We start from the raw sequence: 21,173 nt of genomic DNA, 5'->3' as shown, positions 1-21,173 counted from the left end.
GACGTAGTACTCCATGCTAACATTTTAGCGTATGCTGGGTTGAGTGGTAGTCGCTCAAAGCTAACATGTTAGCTGGAGTACCACTGACGCATGGACGGTTGTGGCGTCAGTATTGTGATCAGTTAAAGAAGAACGTTGAACAAAATGTCAGTGTTTTGTTTGAATAGTAGCACGGTGGAGGTTGAGACCAGCCGGAGGAGGTTGAAGCTGAAGCCCCGCCCCTACCTGTGTGGGGCGTGGCCTGTGAAGCTGCAGCCACAGAAAGCCTTTGAATATCTGTCTTCTGTTTGTAATGTGAGAGTGGTCATCTTACAGATACAGTATGTTGGACCAGTGACCTCTGTGAGTACTGCTGTGCACAGTGTTGTACTATCAGGAGTACTGCGATACAGTGGGGTACTGCTGTCAGTATTCTGGTTCTCCTCCAGTACCTTCAGTCATGTAGCATGTTGATGTTTCTGTCAGTACGCAGCCTGACCTCCAGGAGGTGCTGTGACAGTTTGCATGCCGAGCAGAAGCTTCCAGGTGAAAGGTCTGTTTGCGGCCGCAGCGAGGCATTCCTGTCCGTCTAAAACTGTTAGCATGCTAACAAATAGCAAAGCTAATGCTATGATACCCTCCAGATTATTCCTGTTGAAAAGTTTAGGCACACGGGGTTGTGCTTTTTTTTAAAACCCTGACAGTAAAGCATGCGTGTAGTGTTGTCAGGTTTTCAATGGGCAGCATCCACAGTGGATGACGCCTGTTTGGCGGCTCATGCCAGCACCTGGATGTCCCACCTGTGCTTGCCAAGTGAACAGCCAATCACATCAACACCCAGCCGCGGCTGCAATCAGACCTTTCTGCCTTCCACAGTAACAGAGGCTGTGGTGGCATCTGTCATTTCGTGCGACTTCAGGGACAGCAATGGTCGATAGTTTTACCATCGACGTTCGACAGATCCAAAGGTCTCAGTGTGCCTCAAAAGAAGAAGGTTGGACGATGCATCTGAAGCCAAAAGTTCACATACCTTCATATGAAGTGATGGAAGCTGTTGTGTGAAGAGTGAGAAGGAGAAACTTGGCCTTATTTTCACTCTTGACTGCGTAAAGTGAATGCAGTTGTTGGATTGAAGTGTCCTCGATTCTGCTGTCAGACGGTCTGACAGCTCTCAGTTTGAAGCATACGGAGGCCTTAGCGCCTGTGGTGAATGGAGGTAGTTCAAAGGCTTTTATTTCTCTTTTTATAGATCTAGGCTAGCAGTTTCCCTTTGCTTCCTGTCTTTTTGCTAAACTAGGCTGCATACGTCCTGGACCTGTCTGTGTGCTGGACTCAGATTAAACTGGCTGACATCTCATCTGAGGGTAAAACAGCAAATAGAAGTCGCACTGAAGTGATGAGTTGCAGCTGCAGCCAAATGCAAACTGAAATAATGCATTCACAACGCAAAGAAATTATTTTACGTTACTGAAATAAATCTGCTTCTTTTTCTCTGTATGGCATGATGACCAGTGAAATGTAAAGGAAACCAGTTCAACCAGTCAAGTATCAGGTTGAAATCCCATTTTTGTTCTGCTGAATCCTCACGGCTCAGCTGTAGGAGTTTAAAACTGGTAGAAAATTGGTCTGAACTGGTTTCTCCCAGTACAGAAACCCACAGCAGCAGCGGGAGGCGGGGGAGGGGAGGGGGGGTGAAGCCAAATGTAAAGTAAAAACTAAAAAGCCTTAAATGAATAAAAGTGGTGCAATTTTGTAACAGCAACCTGTGACGTGGAGTCATTTTGGACGAGAGACAGACGGACAGACAGAGGGATGGATGTTATGGTGCATGTCGCCCTCTGGTGGCTGAGTCTTGTAAAATCATGCAGGCTGTAACGTCACACAATTTATTTTATTTCTTGTTAGAATGTATATTCTTCAATATTTAATTTGTTTAAGCTATGGATATGGTGTAAGTAATCAATAAGAAAAGTTGGATGGATGAGTGAACAGAGGTGAAATCTAAGTGAAATATCAACAGGACACAGTCAGATAATGGAAGATTATATATGACAATCATGTAAATGTAGTAGATAAGGCTTTATTGATCCCACACCAGGGAAATTCAGTCGTTACAGTCAGGAAGTGTTACAAAAAGCAAAACAACAGTGGCACAGAAGGGTCAAGATGAAGAAGTGTACAGGATACAGAATAAAAACTCAGCTCTGTGTATGTCTGTGTGCATATTCTCAACTAATCATTTTGTCTATAACATGTGAAAAAAGCGAATTATCATTTAGAACAGAGGTATCTTCAAATTTCTTGTTTTAATCAACCAACTGTCTGAAAAGGAGCCATGAAGGAACCCTTCATCCTTCAGCCTGCAGGTCAGCGCAACGCGCATGCGCAGGACTCTGAGCTGTCATGGCAACGGCGGCGGCGTAACTGAAGCTGAGGAGAAGTGGAGCAGCTGGTTAGCGCGCTGGTCATGCTGCTTCGCTAGTTATACGACATTAACCTGCTAGTTAACGAACTCAGCTCGGAGCATAACGACAATGGAGTGACCTCTCGCGGTGTTTTGTCCGTGGTGAGCGCGCCATGACCGTCCGCTTCAAGGTACGCAACAGGTGTTAGCATTAGCAGCAGGTTAGCCAAACAAAGTGATGCTAACGAGCGTAGCTTCCTAGCTTGTTAGTGCGACAATCATGAACTGGTAGGAGGTACATTACTTTTATGTTTAGCTTTAGCTTTAGCTTTAGTGGACCCGTCTGGACCCGGTGTACCGGACAGAACCCTGCACGAGACTGCAGAGTCAGGATTAATGATGTAATCTGATGCAATGAGCTAATCCAGCTAATCAGGTTCAGATTGACTGGCTGTGAGCTAACGTTCAGTCAGCACAATAACAAGGAGACCTACTGTTACGGCTGCTGTTGATATGAGAATAACTGTCACATCATCAGTGAAATTAATATCAGTTATTAAGATAATGATTCATTTGTCATATGATGTGTATTGATTATCATTGAGCTTTCTTCACAGAGAAATGCTGATGGACATTATTTGTGATATTCAGGGCTACCCTGATCATTACTTTCATTATTAAAGTCTTGAGCATGACTTTATTTTTGCTCTTACTCGGTGTCAGTAAACGTTTGAGTCTCTGTGATTTTTGTTTGAGCCACACAAGTTGGATTTTTTAAGAGCCAAGAAAAACTGCAGTCTTTACACGTTTGTGCATTTGTTTCAGTGTCAGAGTGAATATCAGAGGAGCTACAGGGTTTCCCGGTCCAGGAGTGTGTCTCCTCAGCGCTGCACGCCATTGGCTGGCCTGCGCTCTGATCAAATGGGTAAGGACCCTGGTGTGGGCTCTGATTGGACAGGAGGACTGGACCAACTTCAGTCTGAACGAGCTTCAGATGTAGCAAAGAGTTCTTTACTTTTTTTTGCAGTTGTACAAATGCAGAACAGGTATTTTCATCATAGCATTCTGGAATTTTACTTAATTGTCAATATTAACAGACAAATAACGATGAAATAACTCTTAAGATGATGTAAAAGTTCCAGCTCAACCTCACCAACAGAAACTTAAAGTCAGAGATGATATTTGAAGACTTTGGTATGAAAATATTTCTCCACAAATGCCAGAACTGATCTACACATGAGAAAGAAAAGAAAAACATACAGCTTTTATTCTGAAAGTCTTTGATGTCTCTTCCTCTCAGGTGTCACCAGAGAACCAGGTCTGCAGCGCCGGAAGAAGCTCAGTCCTGGTGGTCCCGCTCAGTCCTGCGGCTCTCTGTTTTGTCCAGCAGACCCGCAGCGAGCCGTCCCTGAGCCGAGTCCTCGTGCACACAGAACAGCACCCCCTGCTGGTAGGAAGTGTGCATCATAAACTCATTGTAAAACTCATTGAAAGACATTGTAGTAAGAACCACAAGAACTCAAGCAGATTATTAAGGTGCTGCTGCTGTAAAGCAGGTTCATCCTGTGTGTTGTGGGAATTGAAGGCTGTTTCAGAGCCGTCGGGCACGGCTGGACATTGACCTCACGAGTGTGCCCTGATCTTTAGAAGGCTGAGCTCACTCCCCCCAGGCTCCACGCTTCTTTTTCAGCTTCATCATTCAGCTGCTCTCAGGTTCAGCTCTGCCTTGAGCTTAGTTAATATGAGCTAGTTAATGTGTACAGTTAGCATGTGACCCTGCTAGCCTTTAGTATGTAAAGCCTGCAGCGCTGATATCTTAAGATAAATTTGTCAAATCTAGTGTTAGTATGATAAGATGCATGAAGCTATGACGTTGAAATAGCATGTTAGCATGTTAAGTTAGCATGTCCTTTGTAAGCTAGTAATGTGTTCTTTAAATGTCTTCCTTCTTCTCCTCCTCTTCATCACCAGCCTGTAGAAGTCGCTCAGCCCACAGGAAGGAGCCAAAACCTCCAACACCTCCTGGAGTCAGTGCTGACCCTGGACTTCCTGCAGAGCCTGAAACTCCAGCAGGACCACGACCTGCTGCAGACCCAGGACTGTCAGTAGAACCACGACCTGCTGGAAAATCTGGTACACATCACTTAACGCTCTCATTATCTGAACTCTTTGTCTCAGGGGGTTCGGCTCCTCTCTGTTTCGACTGTCTCTGTCCTGTTTCTGTCCTGGTTGGTGCAACTGCTTGTTTCTATGTCCCCCCAGTGAAGCCCCATCCTTCCAAGACTGACAGCCAACCACAGCTCAGCCAGCCTGTGACAGCAGCACCCAATGGACAGCAGCCCTCAGCCAATGAGGAGAGCCAAAATGTAGTTATTAACTGAGTTCCCTCCTCCACCACAGGTGTGTCTCTCTGTAAAAGATACCTGAACTGAAAACATCAGTAAACCGCGTTTCCTCCGTCCCGTGTTGCAGGTTCATCATGCTCTGCGGTGGAGGGCAGGGCTGAGGTCAGCAGGTCAAAGGTCAGGAGGTCAAAGGTCAGAGTACCACAGAGAGTTCAGCTGGAAGAAACCTGCAGCTGCTGCTTCACCAATACTGACTGCAGAACAGGTGCACTGCTACCTAAGATGGTCAAATACTACCACGTTTCATTTACACTGACTGTGGAACAGTCACATGTTACCAAATACTACAAAATATACCTCATATGAGATCCATACTGACTGTCTGCATGGCCACATACTGCCATGTACTACCTCTGGTCTCAGGTCAGTACTCTGAGAAGAAGCACTGACTGTCTGACCAGAGTGAGGGCACTTTAAAGACCTGTAGTTCAGCGCTGTGTCCACTAGGCGGCGGTAGATTATTTATTTACTGATGACTAGTTGTTATTGTTAAAAGTGATGACTCAGCTGATGAGTCATAAACGAGCTTTGATGAGCCGTCAGTCAGTCACTGCAGCATCTGAGTGACCTTTGACCTTCCCTGCAGGTGCTCCACTCCAGCAGCAGGTCTGTGCCCCCCTTCAAGAAGAACCCCATTTCTGTGACAACGGAGTATCGGCAGAGCTTCCAGGGTCTGGCCCCGCCCACCAAGCCCCGCCTTCGGAAACATCTGGAACATCAGAGGGTCCCACTGTTCCACGCACACATGGTAAGGAGCTCATTTCGTACGTTATCGTCGGCCTCTTGAGGTTTTCACCATCGTTAACGTTTCATGAACTAATTTAACAAGCTCATTAAAGGAGAAAACAGTCGTCACATCATCGACGACGCTCGCAGCCGTAGTTGTTTTTCTGTTTGTGTTTTAGTGTTTGTTGTTTGTCTTAACCGCGTTCGTGAAATCAGTTTAAAGAGTTCTGTTTTCAGTTTCGTCTTCTTCCTCTTGGCCGCCTCAGTCATGTGACACACCAGGTGAATCTGTAGAGATGTACAGGTGAGAGATGGCGCCATGCTTCCTGCAGTTCTGACAAATGTTTTCATCTCCAGACCAGCAAAAAGAGGAGGGAGGAGTTCGAGAAGAAGCCCCACCCCAACCAGGAAGTCCCCACCTCTCAGGAAGATGCCATGCCCCCTCCCGCCCTTCCTCAGGTGCGGAGAGGACACAGGTGTGTGTCTGCGTGTGTGTTTCTGTGTGTTGTCGTGTTTTGTGAGTTCATCCCGTGTCTGAAGGCGTCTGTCTGTCTGACAGGATGTTGACAGAGTATGAGTCCAGCTTTCGTTCTCCTCTCTACAGGATCCCGGAGGAAGGCGGAGCCGCGGACGGCGACGCCCCTCAGGTCAGGTGTCAGTCTTGCTCAGCATGCATCATAACGGTGGGCGGGGTCACTTCCTGTGTTTATGAACCAAGCTGCAGGTCAGATGAGAAGTTACATACGAGTACAGAGGAAGGTCCAGGCCATGTTTAGCCTAGCTTAGCATAGCGAGAGAAACACACCTGTTGTCTGTGTCCTGTCAGCCCATTGGTTCCTGCTGAAGGTGTATCTGAAGGTGTGCGTGCGTGCGTGCGTGCGTGCGTGCGTGCGTGCGTGCGTGCGTGCGTGTGTGTGGGGCTGAGTCAGGATGAACTACAGTGTGTGTTCATGGTGATGAAGGAGCAACAGTGAGGCTCACTGCTGTGTTTTAATGGAGGTCAATGGCTCAGTCAGCGGTGACACACACAGTAACTTCTGGGTTTTCACTGGATTTCTTGCCAATTTTTCGCTTTCTTCTCGTGTTTCTCGTCATCCTCTCTGGAGATTTGAGATTTAACGCTGCAGCACTTTGTCACCTGCGCATCAAGACGTCTGGCTGATCAGAATGTCCCTGATCACTTCGATTGAAGTGGTAGTCTGTGCCTTTGCACAATGCCGTCTGCTAGCTAAACCTTTTTTGTGTGTTTGTGTGTGTGTTGCTGATGGAAAACCCGAGTGTCAGCAGTGAAACCACAGAGCTTCACTTCAGAGAAACAGCTCACTGTTAGTCACACACACTCAGGTACGTTCCCACCAGCCTCGTGGAAAGTGTCGCTGAGGAGGGGCGCCGCTGCCTCTGCAAAAACAAGCACTTTTTCACTTTTCTGCATGAAATGTGCAGATTTGAGCTGACGCCAGTTCAGCTGAAAGCACCAAACAGCTTCAGACAGACGCACAAGCGCAAACCCTCGAGCTGTGCTGGGAAAACAGCATCCTCAGCTCAGTTTAACACGTTCGTGCCTGATGTCTAAAGGCTGTTTCTACACTGTGTGGCCAAAAGTATGTGGACAGGCTGTGGTTCCAGTTCCAGTGAAGGAGCCGTTAATGCTGCAGCATACAGCGATATTTCAATCAATAAATCAATCAATCAAACTTAATTTATAGAGCACTTTTCATACAAAGGAGCAGCCCAAAGTGCTTTACATAAAAGTAACACAACAAATAATAGACACAAGAGATACACATACGTACGTGCACACACACACACACACACACACACACAAATTTAAAAACACTGACGTAATTAAGAAAAACTGAAAACAGGAAAACTGAGGAAACGCTGTCCCACACTCGCCCTTTGAAGTGAGGAAACACCAGAGATAAATCATAAAAAATCAGTTAAAGAGCAGAGTAAAAGGTAAAAATAATCAAATAAATAAGATTCAATTCACAACCAGTCTAAAAAGATAAAATAAATAAATGAATAGATAGATAGATAGATAGATAGATAGATAGATAGATAGATAGATAGATAGATAGATAGATAGATAGATAGATAGATAGATAAATTAGTGCTGTCAATCGATTAAAATATTTAATCGCGATTAATCGTATAAATGTCATAGTTAACTCGCGATTAATCGCAAATTAATCGCACATTTTTATCTACAGTATTCTAAAGGTCCCATTAATTATCATTTTAATACTGTTATCAACATGGAAAAGTGGATCGGCTCGCTTTGTGCAAATGTTTTTTATTGAAAACGTGTAGTGCTTTATTTCACACTGACATTCTCACTTTGAGCAGTCGTTCACATTTGAATGAATCAAATCTCACATTTTAACACTGTCAATAAACAGATGACAAAAAAAATAAATACTTTGTTACAAAAAAGCCCCTCAGCAGCCCTTTCTAAGGGATCAAACAGGGTGATAGAAGATAAAGTTAAAGGTCACATCATTGTAAACTAGGACTCAGCCCATAGTTCAGTTAAACCACGGCTGAAACTTTCCTTTCTTAAGTTTCCTCTGAACATCCCAGCAGTCAGACTGTGATGCTCTGTGTTTGTTCAGCAGAGGCTCATCAGCCTCTTATTTCTCTCCAGAAACAATGAACATCACTTGTCTCTGGCTGCAGTCAGCTTGTTTTTAAGTTGCGGTATCCATCTGTCTCTGTCCAAACTTTGGTCTTGTCAGTCGACCCATCTGACAACTTTTTGAAACTAAACTTTCTATTCAGAATCTTGTTTGCATCCATTTCGGCGTTTCGCGCTTGACATCCGCCTACACTTTCACAGCTAGCGAGCAGGCGAGACCAAACATGCGTGGGGCGTGTCTATTGTTTTGTTTCCGGTTTACAATCGGATGCTGTAGTTTTTGTAACGTTACTAGCAGTGGCCACAGCTTATAAAAAACTACAAGTTCACGAGGTCACAAAGAGCGTTAATTGCGCGCTAAAAAAAATGACGGTGTTAAAATTTATTTGTGTTGACGCCTTAATAACGCGATATTTTTGACAGCACTAATAAATAAATAAATAGATAAATAAATAAAATTCAAAGAACCAGACTAAAAGGTTAAAAATAATAAACAAAATTTCAAACATGGTGACAGTTCATGGCCCCGTGCACAAAACCAGCTCCATGAAGAACTGGTTTTCTCGGTTTGGTTTGGAGGACCTTGACCGTCCACACAGGGTTCTGACCTCAACCCCACCCGTCACCTTTGGGATCAGCTGGAACGCCGACTGTGAGTCAGCTTTCCATCCCTGCAGCGCGTTTGGCCTGTGGAGAGCTTCAGAGAGCTGACGTCTGTTCAGAGGAAACGGCGAAACCTTCACAGTCTGCTTCAGCGTCAGGCTTACGCTTCGTTTGGGGTTGAGGTTTAGGTCAGAGGCAGACTGAGGTTTGCTTTGATAACAGCGTTTGGCCTGTCAGGTTCTTCACAATCTCCAGCCTGAGGTTCACGATCAGAGGAGAGCCGAGCAAAGTCTGAATGATGTGTCCTGACATTGAGCTCGACAGGCAGAACAACCTTTGTATAGAATGAAAACAAACCTCTTTATCATTTGTCACATCAGCGTTTCCTCTCTTGGTGTGTTCACTGGTTTGATATGTGCACTGCCTCCTCTTTTGCTTCAGTTTCAGTTCGTTCTGTGTGTTTCAACAAACACAAAGCTTTGGAGACGTCATACTTTGACAGCCGCCGTGTTTAAAGTGCAGCGGCAGCCGAACGCTTCACCTGCAGACTAAAATCTGACGTCACAGTGGCTCCAGAGCAAAGATCAGGAAGTCACCAAGAATTAGTCTGAGCCGCGAACATCTACGACCAGGCTCAGGGTGTCCAATGAGAAACCAAACAGGCCCAAACCAAAGATATTGATCAGGTTAAATAGAAGAGGAACGCAGCAAATCCTCACACGTGAGAGGCTGGACAGCGTTTGGCATTTTTATTAAAAAATGGCCGAACTCTTTCATTGATTATCAACAGCTGACTGATTAATCGACGTCGTCTCAGCTCTGTTCAGGTTGAGGACTGGATGCAGACGGTCGAGCTGGTGACTGTTCTCTGACGTGTTAAATATACATTATTGCCCTTTGTCTTCTTTCTGATTGGACGAACCAGAGTCCAAATGTCGCTCCAGGTCTTCAGTTCTTGGCCCTGAAAAGGTGCCTGCTGTGGGGTTTTAGTGTCCGCTGGTCCAGGACCTGTTCTGCATGAAGCACGTGTCTGCATTCACACGTTCGCCTCGCCGTCTCGGCCTCATGTGCACACTCGTACCTGTTCAGACTGAAGACTCGCTGTCTGTTGCGTCCAGGTGGAGGAGCTGCGGCGGCAGGCCCTGCTGTACCGCCGTCGCGGCTGGGGCACGAACTTCTCCAGAGACCACCTGAGCCAGCTGCTGTCTGAACACAACGCTCTGTGGGAGCCGACAGACACCACGGACTCAGCCACAGACCCCACCCCCCGCCTGACCTCTGACCTCTGCCGCGCCACGGACGACCGCAGCGCTTCCTGTGTGGAGGCCCTGGACCTGTCCAGGTGAGTCACGCGGCGGCGGAGAGAGCTTCATCCGAGGACGTCTCTGAGCTGATTTCTAACGTCTGTGTTTGGGTTTCAGCCGCTCCAGTAACTCCAGTTACTCCAGTAAGAGGTCGTCTGTGGCGGCCTCAGGAGAAACACACCACACAAACAAAACCACACAAACAAAAGCTCCTCAGAGTCCTCCTGCTGGACGACGCACGGCCTGGGGGGAAGAAGAAGAAGAAGAAGAAGAGCGTTCAGACGAGTACGTGTGTCTCTTCCTCATGACTGTTCCTGTCGAGCCAGAAACACATTTAGAGGACGAGTCTGACTCTGATTTGTCTGAAAAACAAACAAACATTTCATCTTTTGACATTCATTTTTGGACATTTCTTCAGCCAGTAGACGTTAGCTTAGCTTAGCTTAAAGACAGGAAACAAGTGGGAACAGGCTCTGAGCACTGTCAGACAGAGCCAGGCTAGCAGTTTCCCTCTGTTTCCAGTCTTTATGCTAAGCTAACAGGCCTCAGTGGTACTGATCTTCTCATTTAACCGTCCAGCAGAAAACAGGCCATGGATCAGAGAGCAGCCGTCATGTACTTTTACTGTAATGTGTGTCAGGCTGTGTGATGAAGGTGTGGTGAGACAAAGCGCTGACTCTCTTTGTGTGTCTTCCCCAAACAGACGAAGAAGAAGTCGTATTTCATGTTTTTTTTAATTCAGAAATCTGTGTCACCCCGTCAGACTCACATCAAAGGTTTTCTGTCAGGAACTGATCTGTGTGTGTGTGTGTGTGTGTGTGTGTGTGTGTGTGTGTGTGTGTGTATGTGTGTGTGTGTGTGTGTGTGTGTGTGTGTGTGTGTGTGTGTGTGTGTGTGTGTGTGTGTGTGTGTGTGTGTGTGTGTAGGGAGGAGGGAAGGTTACCGACTCCAAAGCTGAAGATGCTTCCTGTTCAGAGAACTCACCATGACCTCACCACGCCTGCCACTGGTACACACACACACACACACACACACACACACACGGCTCAGACAACGGTGTGTGACCTCCAGTGGTGGAAGAAGTATTTACATCCTTTACTGAAGTAAAAGTACTAATACTACAATGTAAAAATATTCTGTTAAAAGTCCTGCATTGAAAATGTGACTTCAGTAAGTTTAATGAGGAAAATGTACATTTAGTATTAAAGTAAAAGTACTCATCATGCAATGAAGTGTCCCCAGTGTCTGCTGTCCTCTTGTCTCTGGTCTCTGTAGATCATTGTGTCCCCTGTGTCTGCTGTCCTCTTGTCTCAGCAGGACGTTCCTGTTGGAGTTGGTTGAGGCTCATTTTAACTGAAGCTAATGATTCTTTTCATTCTGAATCAATCAGCTGATCATTTCCTCCATTGATCGATCGATTGATCATAATTCATTTTGTCCCACCAACAGTTCAAACCTCAAAATAATTTTTATTTTTTTCCATCAAAAACTTCTATTAGAACGATAATTCAGTCATCAGAACTGTCAGATAAGTTTTGATAATTAATTCATTTTATTGATCGTTGAAGCTCAGTTTCTTGTCTTGATGTTTTATGTGATGAAATGGGAATACTCAAATACAGTACAGATACCTCTAATTTATCGTTCAGTACTAGAGTAAATGTACTTCCTCTCTGGTGACCTCTGACCTCTGCTTTCCTCCAGGTGGCGCTGTGCTGGTGGGCAGACTGAGGAGCAGTGATGAAGCTTCTCCATCCAAACAGGTGCTTCAGAGTGAAACGCTGTGTGTTGTTTTGTGTGATGTTCACGTTGTGTGATGTCACTCAGGTGACTGTTTGTGTTCAGAGGTCTGGATCGGCCGTTTCCATGGCTGCGGGGGCGGAGACTGCAGCCAGTGTGCCTGTCAAACAGAGGGAGGCGTGGCCTGAGAACAACTCCCACCGCTCATCCTCTGGCTCCTCCCCCAACCACAAACCAGCTGCCAGTCCTTCCTCTAAACCAATCAGGACAAAGCAAACGCCTTCTTTGCCAGTAGCCCCACCCCCTCTGATCCCACCCCCACACTGTATTCAGGGGACGCTGAGACACCCCGACTTCCAGCACAACGGTGAGCCGCAGTTTCATCATCGATCGTCGCCTGATGGTGCTCTCTGATTGGCCGTCTGATCGATAGAACATCAGAAAATAGTGACGGTGGAAATCAGCAAACTTTTGGCATTTTTCTTTAAAAAAAAAAAAAAAAAAATTGATGAATTGGACAATCAGTCACTGGTTTGGTACCAGTTAGGAAACTGTTATTTTTTGTGTTTTTTCTGCATTTTTTTGTTAAATTTTACTTCCTCTTAAACCAAAACTCATCAACGTTTACACACAGTCGCTGAACTGAAGCTTATCTATCAATTTAGATTCATTTCGAAATTATTAATATCTTCAGTTTTTCAAGAAACTGAAGGAAGCAGCACAGTCCATCAGCCGGATTTTATTCAGAAAAACTCTGAAAGCAGTTTAAACTTTGCTCTCTTCTAATTTGTCTGTAAATGCAGAAGGTCGAACTCACCTGATCTCACACACACACACACACACACACACACACACACACACACACACACACACACACACACAGCCCAGTATCCAGCGCTGATTAGCAGCTGTTAGCATGTTGAGCTGATAAACATTATACCTGTAAAGCATGTTAGCATGCTGGTGTTAGCATTTAGCTCACAGCACCGCTGTGTTGAAGCCTCTTCATTCTGACGTCAGCTGTTTCTGTTTGAGCTTTTATCAGTTTATCGATCACTATCTGATGGGGATTATGATAGAATGACACAGAATGTGATCAAAGGTCTGATCCGTGTAGTTAATCAATAACAGAGGTGATTAATGATCGGGCCACCTGTCTCCTCAGGTGAGTTGGGTTTGAGGCTGAAGGAGCGTCAGTGTTCAGGCGGAGGCTGCGGCTCTGACGAAGGTGAACATTTAAAAACACATCTTGAAGTACAAAAACACACGATTTTACTCCGTGACGACTTTCTAAAGTCTGTTCTCCCGTTGCCTAGACGACCGGCTGTCGGTGATGTCGTGGCGTTCGGCGGCTTCCTGCTCCGTGGCGTCCGCCGTGCTGGAGCGCGCTCAGAAGAGACGAGAGAACTTCTGGGGGAAGCGATGAGCTGTGGAGAGCAGTGGACGGCAGCGTGTTGTTTGTAGGCTTCAGTGGACCAGTGGTTGTTTTTAGCTGGGCTGATCAGGTTTTCTAGATGTAAGAGATGAATTCAACTTGAATTTAATTTCATTAGAGAGAATCGTTTATTTTTACAGATGAAACGAAGGTGCTGATGACTGATCGTGTCACTCTGCAGGTTTGTTGTAGGTGTTTCTACAGTAATACGTGTTTCCTCATGTTGCTCACTGTGTGATTCCTGAAGTCATGAAGCGACAAACAGCAGCCGCTTTGTGTTTCCGTGTGATTTCAGCCTGATGGAAATCCTAAAACTCTGAGTCTTTAAATGTCCTCACTGATGACGTCCTTCCAGAAAAATGTGGTTTTGTCGTTCAGACAGAAGCAGAAGTTGAACCTTGAACTCTGCCTCAACTTTTAGGCCGCTTTCTGTTTCTGTATGAGATACGAGCGGGTGGACTTAATCTGCATCTGATTTCCACTCATTAAAACCTCTGACTGACTGTTCATCACTGTCATCACGTCAGAGTCGTAATGATTCAGGTTACTGCGCTCACACTGAAACGAACTCTACAAAGTGCTTCACAGTAAACGACAAACAAACAACACAAATAACCTCCAGAATCCAGAAAATAAAGCCTCACAACCACAATTTAGATCAAACTGTTGCGGCGGTGAAGTAAAAGTATTAATACCACAGTGTAGAAATACTGTACAAGTCAAAGTCCTGCATTTAAAATCTTACTTCGGTCCAAAGTATTGGCATCAAATATGTAGTAAAAGTGAAAGTATGTGTTGTGCAGAATGGCCTGTTTCATAAGAGCACTGGATTCTAATCATTGATGCATTCATGTGTTCATCACGTTCATGTTGCAGCTGGTGAAGGTGGAGCTCATTTTAATGACTTCATACACTGCTGGATAGCTTGTGGGTTTCCCCACAGGATCAATAAAGTTTTATTTATACATTAAAGCACCATAATTTACTAACTGGGTATCTTTTGTGTTATTACTCTGCAGTGTAGTAAAAGTACTGCGTCTGTAATGTAGTGGAAATACTCCTGAAGTTCCTCAAGCTGTTTTCTCTCCACGTCCTTCTATAAATAAAAATCGTTAGCTGATGTCACAGGTCTGCAGACGAAGAGCAAACATCTTCATTGCTTCCTGCGAACAGAGAGGACGTTAACCTGAGTCACACTACACACACTATTTAAACAAACGCACAAAACACACACACCATCAGCCAGGTATGAGCTATTGAACCTGTGACTGTGAATTCCCCTCGTAAGAACATGCAGGTCAGAGCAAACAGAGTGAAGCCGAGGGTGAGAGAGAGGGAGAGGGAGAGGGAGAGGGAGAGGGAGAGGGTGAGGGAGAGGGAGAGGGTGAGGGAGAGGGAGAGGGAGAGGGAGAGGGTGAGAGAGAGAGTGAGGGTGAGGGTGAGGGAGAGGGAGAGGGTGAGGGAGAGGGAGAGGGTGAGGGAGAGGGTGAGAGAGAGGGTGAGGGAGAGGGTGAGGGAGAGGGAGAGGGTGAGGGAGAGGGAGAGGGTGAGGGAGAGGGTGAGGGTGAGAGAGAGGGTGAGGGAGAGGGTGAGAGAGGGAGAGGGTGAGAGAGAGGGTGAGGGTGAGGGAGAGGGAGAGGGAGAGGGAGAGGGAGAGGGTGAGGGAGAGGGTGAGGGAGAGGGAGAGAGAGGCTTCAGCACAACGTGAGAAAGTCCGGCTCGATCGAAGTGACGACACGATTAAAAGGCGTCCTGCAGGTTTCATCATCTGACCTCAATGACTCAAACAGCAAAGCGTTTGTTTCTTTTTAATTTTAATGTTCTGCTCCGTCGACGCTGTTCTTTTCTTCACGAGTTAAATCAGTTTAAGAGACGATTCAAGTTTGAAGCTCTAAAAGAAGCAAAAGTTATGTAGACGAATCATCTGAATCAGAATGGGCACATACGAGTTTGAATAAACTATAAATTAAATAAACAGTACATACAATGAAAAGTACAATATGTCAACATTCAACACATAAAGTACACAAAAGAATAAAATCAGTAGAATAAGCAAATAAAGCACGAATGTAAAACATATTGGAACTGGGTTAATTATTAATAAACAGCTTTGAGTTTTAATGGTTTTTAACACTGAACGTCCTCTGAACGTCCTCTGAACGTCCTCTGAACGTCCTCTGAACGTCCTCTGAACGTCCTCTGAACGTGACTCTGGAGGTTCAGCATCTCTGTGAAACTTTCTGGATTTCTGTCGAATCTCCCAGCAGCTCAGCTCGTCTGCGTCAGCGCTCACTTCCTTCTCATTAACTGGCTGTTCCACTTCTTCCTCACATGTTGCAACATGTCGTGAGTGATGTGTCACAGAGATCCTGTAACATCACGTTTGATGAGTTTAAGGAACCAATAAAAAAACTGAACAAAACATTGATCAGAATTTGCTACCACAGACAGGAAGCCAGGAAATGTCACTTGAAGCGTTTTCAGAGCCCATTCTGAGTAAAAAGCTTATTGTGAATACAGTAAAAACGTCTTTTTTCCATGAATAAGGTCTGAGGTGTCATCTGATGACAGCTCCATTTTAGCTGGGAAGCTTTTAATTGTGTTACCAGTCTCTGAGGGATTCACACGCCCACCATCAACAATAACTGAGAAATTAAACGGAGAAAGGAGCCGGCCACTCGATCCTCGGCTTCACGCCCGGAAATAACTGCAGAGAAAATCCTAACAGGAAACCCTGAAAGAAGAGTACTGATGCTCAAAAGCTCAGAGACAGAAGAAAGTGAGGGCAAACTGGGCGTTTCTGCTTTGGCATCGACCAATGAGCAGAGTGGGCATTTTCATCATGGCCTCACAGGTGCAAACATTACTATCACTGATGTGGTGTTACACTGACCTAACTGATAGCTGTCACATTGGAGTGGAGTCCCGCAGGGGTCTATCCTGGGTCCTTTTTTATTCCCTTTTTACTTGCTTCCCCTCCCTCTCTCTGAAATGAACTGACGGATGACCAAACATTTCTTCCAGTTGAATCATGAGCTTCTTGTAATGTCTGCCTGTTGTCCAATGAGCATTGTTAATTATCTTAAAGTGACTGTAACCATATTTTTACACTAGCAGCATGACTTCCATGTTGGTCAGTCCAGCACGAGTTGGTGGAGTAGCATTAAATTCGCTCATGAGCCTCAGCTGTGTTTAGTAATTAGCTAATATTAGCACGCTAACATGCCAAACTTAGTGACGACAATAAACCTGCTAAACATCGGCTACAACAAATATTACTCAGAACTAAAAGTTGTGTGAACAATATATTAATTCTTGGTATCTGGAGAGAGGAGTTTTCCCATAAACTTCAATATAGCGCCATCATGTGGTGGACTGAACTTAATTGTGTGAACACTGTGTGGATAATGTTTCTGAGCATTAACTGTTTATATTTCTGTGTAAAACGTATTTTAACTCTCATCACAGACTTTTTAGAGCGCCGTCCTCGGGGGGTCGTTAGAGCAGCTTGATGTCGATATTATGAGGGTTCCAAATTATTGATAATTATTTGAAAAGGCTACAACAGAAATAATGTACTTCATATTTATTTTAGTTATTGCACCATTAAAAAATACAGAATTACAAAATTACTTCCTCTTACTACAGATCCCCACACACTACATTTTTGTACCTTGTAGACATGTTAAATACTGTGTGATTAAATATAATGACCCTGTTTTAAGTGATTCATATGATAAAATATGATCAAATCATCATCTGATCAGAGCAGAGCTGCTGCCACGAGCTGGTCCAACAAGTTTCTTTGTTTGAGGAAAGTTTGTGTAACAAAGTGGACTTCCAGCTCCACCAGGGAGTACACACACACACACACACACACACACACACACACACGCACACAGACAAAAAAAGAGGAAATGATGTCACTGGAGAAGTACAATTAAAAAAGGCTCTTTTAGCAAATTGATGACAAACATTATTAGAGTTAGTCGTCACAAGAGAGACTCTTAATTTCCTCTTTGTGTGAGTGACAGTAAACACACATTGTACCAGCTCAGCAGTGACCTGTGTGTGTGTGTGTGTGTGTGTGTGTGTGTGTGTGTGTGTGTGTGTGTGTGTGTGTGTGTGTGTGTGTGTGTGTGTGTGTGTGTGTGTGTGTGTGTGTGTGTGTGTGTGTGTGTGTGTGTGTGTGTGTTGGGGTTTTTTCGATGGTTACCTGTCCTATATTTCTGCAGAGGGGGCGGAGGATGGATGTGTATAAAGAGAGAGAGGGCACGCAGCGTCTTCACAGCAGCATCACTGACAGGTGAGGACTCAGCAGCGCGTTCATTCAACACGTTTCATCTCTGAAGTTTATTTTAAATCAGTTTGTTAGAGTTTGTGATCTGTTTCTGTCTCGCAGGTGAAAACACTCCGGCTCCTCATCTGAAAGGATTAAGATCATTTATCTCAGCGATGAAGCTCGCCACGCTCCTCTCCTTCCTCCGTCCGGCCACCGCCATGCTGGTTCTCCTGCCGGTGTTTCTGATTGGCTGGGGCGAGCAGGTGGTGGCGCACCCTGTTGACCAGCCGCTCAGCCCTGTGCTACGAAACCCGGAGACGTACAAGGCTGTCCGGGAAGTGTCGCAACATGTGAGTGCTTTAAACCAGAATTCTGAACTTTAGCTACGTCTGGCCAATCAGACGCGTTCTGAGTTAAAAACGTTTATTATAACAGTTACACTAATCACCTTAATTAGAGGTTTTCTATTGTATGATTGGATCATTACTACTCATCCAGTAACCTGTGAGCGGTCTTTTGATGTTGTAGCCAATCACAGTGAAGCTACTTGTAGCTACTTTATCTTCTGTTTTCTGGTTTAATCTGTAAAAATGTTTCATATTTTAGAAACGTGTCACCTTTTAAAATTGGAGCTGTCAAAAAAGTGAAGCACAGAGTACAGTCTTTGCCTGTGAACTGAGTAGAAGTATTTGCTCAGTTTAACATTGTACTTCAGCGCAGTACTTGAGAAAATACTCTTCTGACTGAAGGAACTAACCTTCAAAATTAGACTTGTGTTGTTTTGGCACTGATGACCTTCCGTAGCTTTGGGCAGGACTTGGGTCCATCGGCTCGAGGTTCAGACCAGCATCAGCTCGTCTTCTTGTATTTTTATGTCTGAGAGGATCATAGAGGCTTATTATTTCGGGGCTTTATTTGTGGTCTCGCCAGCATTCGGGGTTTGTTTTGGGTGACTTGGACTCTGTATTTTCTGAACTCTGGCTTCATCCTGTGTGATTCTGGTCTCCTCAGGCTCAGAGCCGGCAGACACACAGCGACTCCAACACCAGGCTGATGCCCAGAGTCAACACTAACCAGGTGAGAACACACTCCTGTCAGTCCCACGCTCAGCTAACGCTCTCCCAGCCTGACCTCTGACCTCTCCACCTCCTCCAGGACCACCTGAAGATCTGCTGCCTCCACGCCAACATCCTCGACTTCTACCTGAACAACATCCTGCATCACCGCGGCGACGACGACCATCCTCGCATGCACAGGCTGAAGATCGACCTCGGCCGGGTCAGCGAGGACCTGCAGACTCAAGGCTGCGTGAGTGTCGCACTGTTTTCATACTGTATGCTAAACATGAAGCCAGAGCCTGCCGACCGTTAGCTTAGCTTAGCATGAGGAAGTGTGGCGGGCTGCTTGTTGGCCATGAACCTTTAAAACCACAACTTGTTTTTACATTTGTGCTTCCAGGCTAACTGCAGCCAGTCTTTATGCTATGCTAAGCTAACCGCTGGCTGGCTGTAGTTTCATATTGTCTGTACAGACGTGAGACTATTATCAATCTTCTGATCTCACACTCAGCAGCAAAGCGAATCAGCGCATTTCCCAAAATATTCTTCTACGATCCAGTAAGTTGGACAGTTAACGCCAATATTTCATCAGCTGGAGAGCAAAACGAAAATGTTTACAAGTCACGAAGAAGAAAAAGAAGTAAACATTTATTCAGTCGTGTGTGTGTGTGTGTGTGTGTGTGTGTGTGTGTGTGCGTGCGCGTTTGTGTGTGTGTGTGTGGTTTATTATAAAATTGATAATGACTTTCAGTGGTTAAAGTCAGGGAAAGCACACACACGCACGCACGCACGCACGCACGCACGCACGCACGCACGCACGCACGCACGCACAGATTGAAGTGATAACAGCTGTTAACCTCCAGCGTCTGTCTTCTTCTTCTTCTTCTTCAGAATGTGACTCATTATCACGACCATCAGAACGCCGTGGAGTTTCGCAAGAAGCTCACCAAAGTAAGACCATCATCGTCATCATCATCGTCATCATCATCGTCATCATTATATTTGATCTTCAGAAAAGACGCACGGAGCTGCTTCCATTAATATTGACAAATAATATAAATATGCTAGTATTTGTGTAATCCATACATTCAGACAGACAGGCAGCAGTGCGTCTGTGGACGTGATTTCAGCGTTCAGTCGTCTCCTCGAGCAGCGCCTCTCTGCTGGAAGCGGAGCGTTTGTCGGGACTATTTTCAGCGGCGGATTGTTTCTGACGTGTCCCTGTGTGTTTCAGATGGGGCCTGAACGAGGAATCGTCAAAGCGGTGGGAGAGATCGACATCCTCTACACTTACCTGCAGGACTTCTGCATCCAGCCGAGGAACTCCACCGAAGAAGCTGCTGCGCCCTGAGGCCTCGGCCTATTTATCGTATTTATCACCTTTCATCCCCAAGACTTTTCTGCTTTTATTTATTCATCTATTTAATTTGAGAGGACGTATTTAACTCTTTTATATAAAGTACAATATTTATATTCCTGATTAGTTATTGATCTATTTATTGATCTGAATGTTTTTGTACCAAAGGGCTGGCTGTTGATCACGTCCTGAAACAGTATTTCATGCTGAATGTTACGCGCAGACTGTTGGACACAGTGTGTTACAGAATGTACTTGAAAACAAATAAAGTTTGCTTTGAATACGACAGTCGGCTCTTCTCTCTGTGTAATACTGCTTCATACTTCTACTCTGCACGATGAGTACTTTTGATACTTTGAGTACATTTTACAGATTACACATTTTTTACCTTGTAGTTTTAATTAATTAAGTCAAGCATTTAAATACTTCCTCTTCTGCAACTCTCTGAGCTCTGATTGGACCAGGTGATGCCGATGATTTCTACTGCCCCTGTCCACTGTCTTACCTGAAATTGTCACACCGTGGGACAGTGGGAAACGTAATTTCGATTTCCTTTGTATGTCTGGTACAGGTGAAGAAACTGACGATAAAGTCGACTTTGACTTGTAATGTATGTCAGTAAAATGAGGAAAATGTACTTCAAGTATTGAAGTAAAAGCACTCATCGTGCAGTAAAGTGTCCCCTGTGTCTGCTGTAGATCATGGTGTCTCCTCGTTCATGTCTCACAGGACGTTCCTGTTGGAGTTGGTTGAGGCTCATTTTAACTGAAACTAATGATTGTTTTCATTCTGGATCAATCAGCTGATCGTTTCCTCCATCGATCGATCGATCGATCGTTTGGTTTGGAAACGTTGTGAAAACAGTGAGAAATGTGGTCACGATGAGCCCAAAGTGACGCCTTCACCATGTTTGTTTGGTCCAAAGCTCCACAAACACATTGAGATCATTGAGAGGAAAAGCAGCCAATCAGACATCTGAGAAGATCAAACATCAAAGACTCCTGAGCAAAGATCAATGAATCCATGAAAACAACATCTGATCAATCATTTTCATAACAGTACAGTATTTCCCTGTGAAGTGTTGTTGAAGCTCAGCATCTCTTTGAGTCTCACTCGGACTCGTCCCTCTGAGCGTCTCAGGACGTCCAGGCTGAAGCTGAGGACAGGACAGCTGAACGCAGAGCAACGTGTGATGATCCGTCCTGAGTCGTGTCTGCAGTGTTTGCTGCCCTTTAGGGTCAC

The 21,173-nt window shown here is 45.1% G+C and overlaps 2 protein-coding genes across 4 annotated transcripts; both read left to right on the top strand.

The window, feature by feature from the left end:
* The first annotated feature begins 2,356 nt into the window (after positions 1-2,356).
* mdm1 (Mdm1 nuclear protein) lies at positions 2,357-14,197 on the top strand. Of its 2 annotated transcripts, none has more exons than XM_070992326.1 (16): positions 2,357-2,574; positions 3,209-3,308; positions 3,684-3,833; positions 4,355-4,516; positions 4,646-4,749; positions 4,856-4,993; positions 5,375-5,536; positions 5,872-5,990; positions 6,119-6,161; positions 9,874-10,097; positions 10,177-10,344; positions 10,986-11,068; positions 11,764-11,822; positions 11,905-12,166; positions 12,965-13,027; positions 13,116-14,197. In XM_070992326.1, exons 1-16 carry the CDS (start codon positions 2,557-2,559, stop codon positions 13,223-13,225), a joined length of 1,965 nt encoding a protein of 654 aa, XP_070848427.1. In that variant the 5' UTR covers positions 2,357-2,556; the 3' UTR covers positions 13,226-14,197. The 2 variants fall into 2 exon arrangements, with proteins under 2 accessions (XP_070848427.1, XP_070848426.1); XM_070992325.1 differs by having other exon boundaries at positions 2,367-2,574; positions 6,074-6,161.
* Positions 14,198-16,042: 1,845 nt separating this feature from the next.
* il22 (interleukin 22) lies at positions 16,043-20,216 on the top strand. Of its 2 annotated transcripts, XM_070992328.1 has the most exons (7): positions 16,043-16,088; positions 17,470-17,540; positions 17,637-17,866; positions 18,528-18,593; positions 18,672-18,824; positions 19,466-19,525; positions 19,809-20,216. In XM_070992328.1, exons 2-7 carry the CDS (start codon positions 17,486-17,488, stop codon positions 19,923-19,925), a joined length of 681 nt encoding a protein of 226 aa, XP_070848429.1. In that variant the 5' UTR covers positions 16,043-16,088; positions 17,470-17,485; the 3' UTR covers positions 19,926-20,216. The 2 variants fall into 2 exon arrangements, with proteins under 2 accessions (XP_070848429.1, XP_070848428.1); XM_070992327.1 differs by lacking the exon at positions 16,043-16,088 and having other exon boundaries at positions 17,363-17,540.
* The last annotated feature ends 957 nt before the right edge of the window (positions 20,217-21,173 follow it).

This window comes from Chaetodon trifascialis, chromosome 22 (assembly GCF_039877785.1).
Source record: "Chaetodon trifascialis isolate fChaTrf1 chromosome 22, fChaTrf1.hap1, whole genome shotgun sequence".
NCBI classification, from domain to species: Eukaryota; Metazoa; Chordata; class Actinopteri; order Chaetodontiformes; family Chaetodontidae; genus Chaetodon; species Chaetodon trifascialis.
Note: the sequence above shows the minus strand (reverse complement) of the source record. Positions and strands in the feature narration are given on the sequence as shown.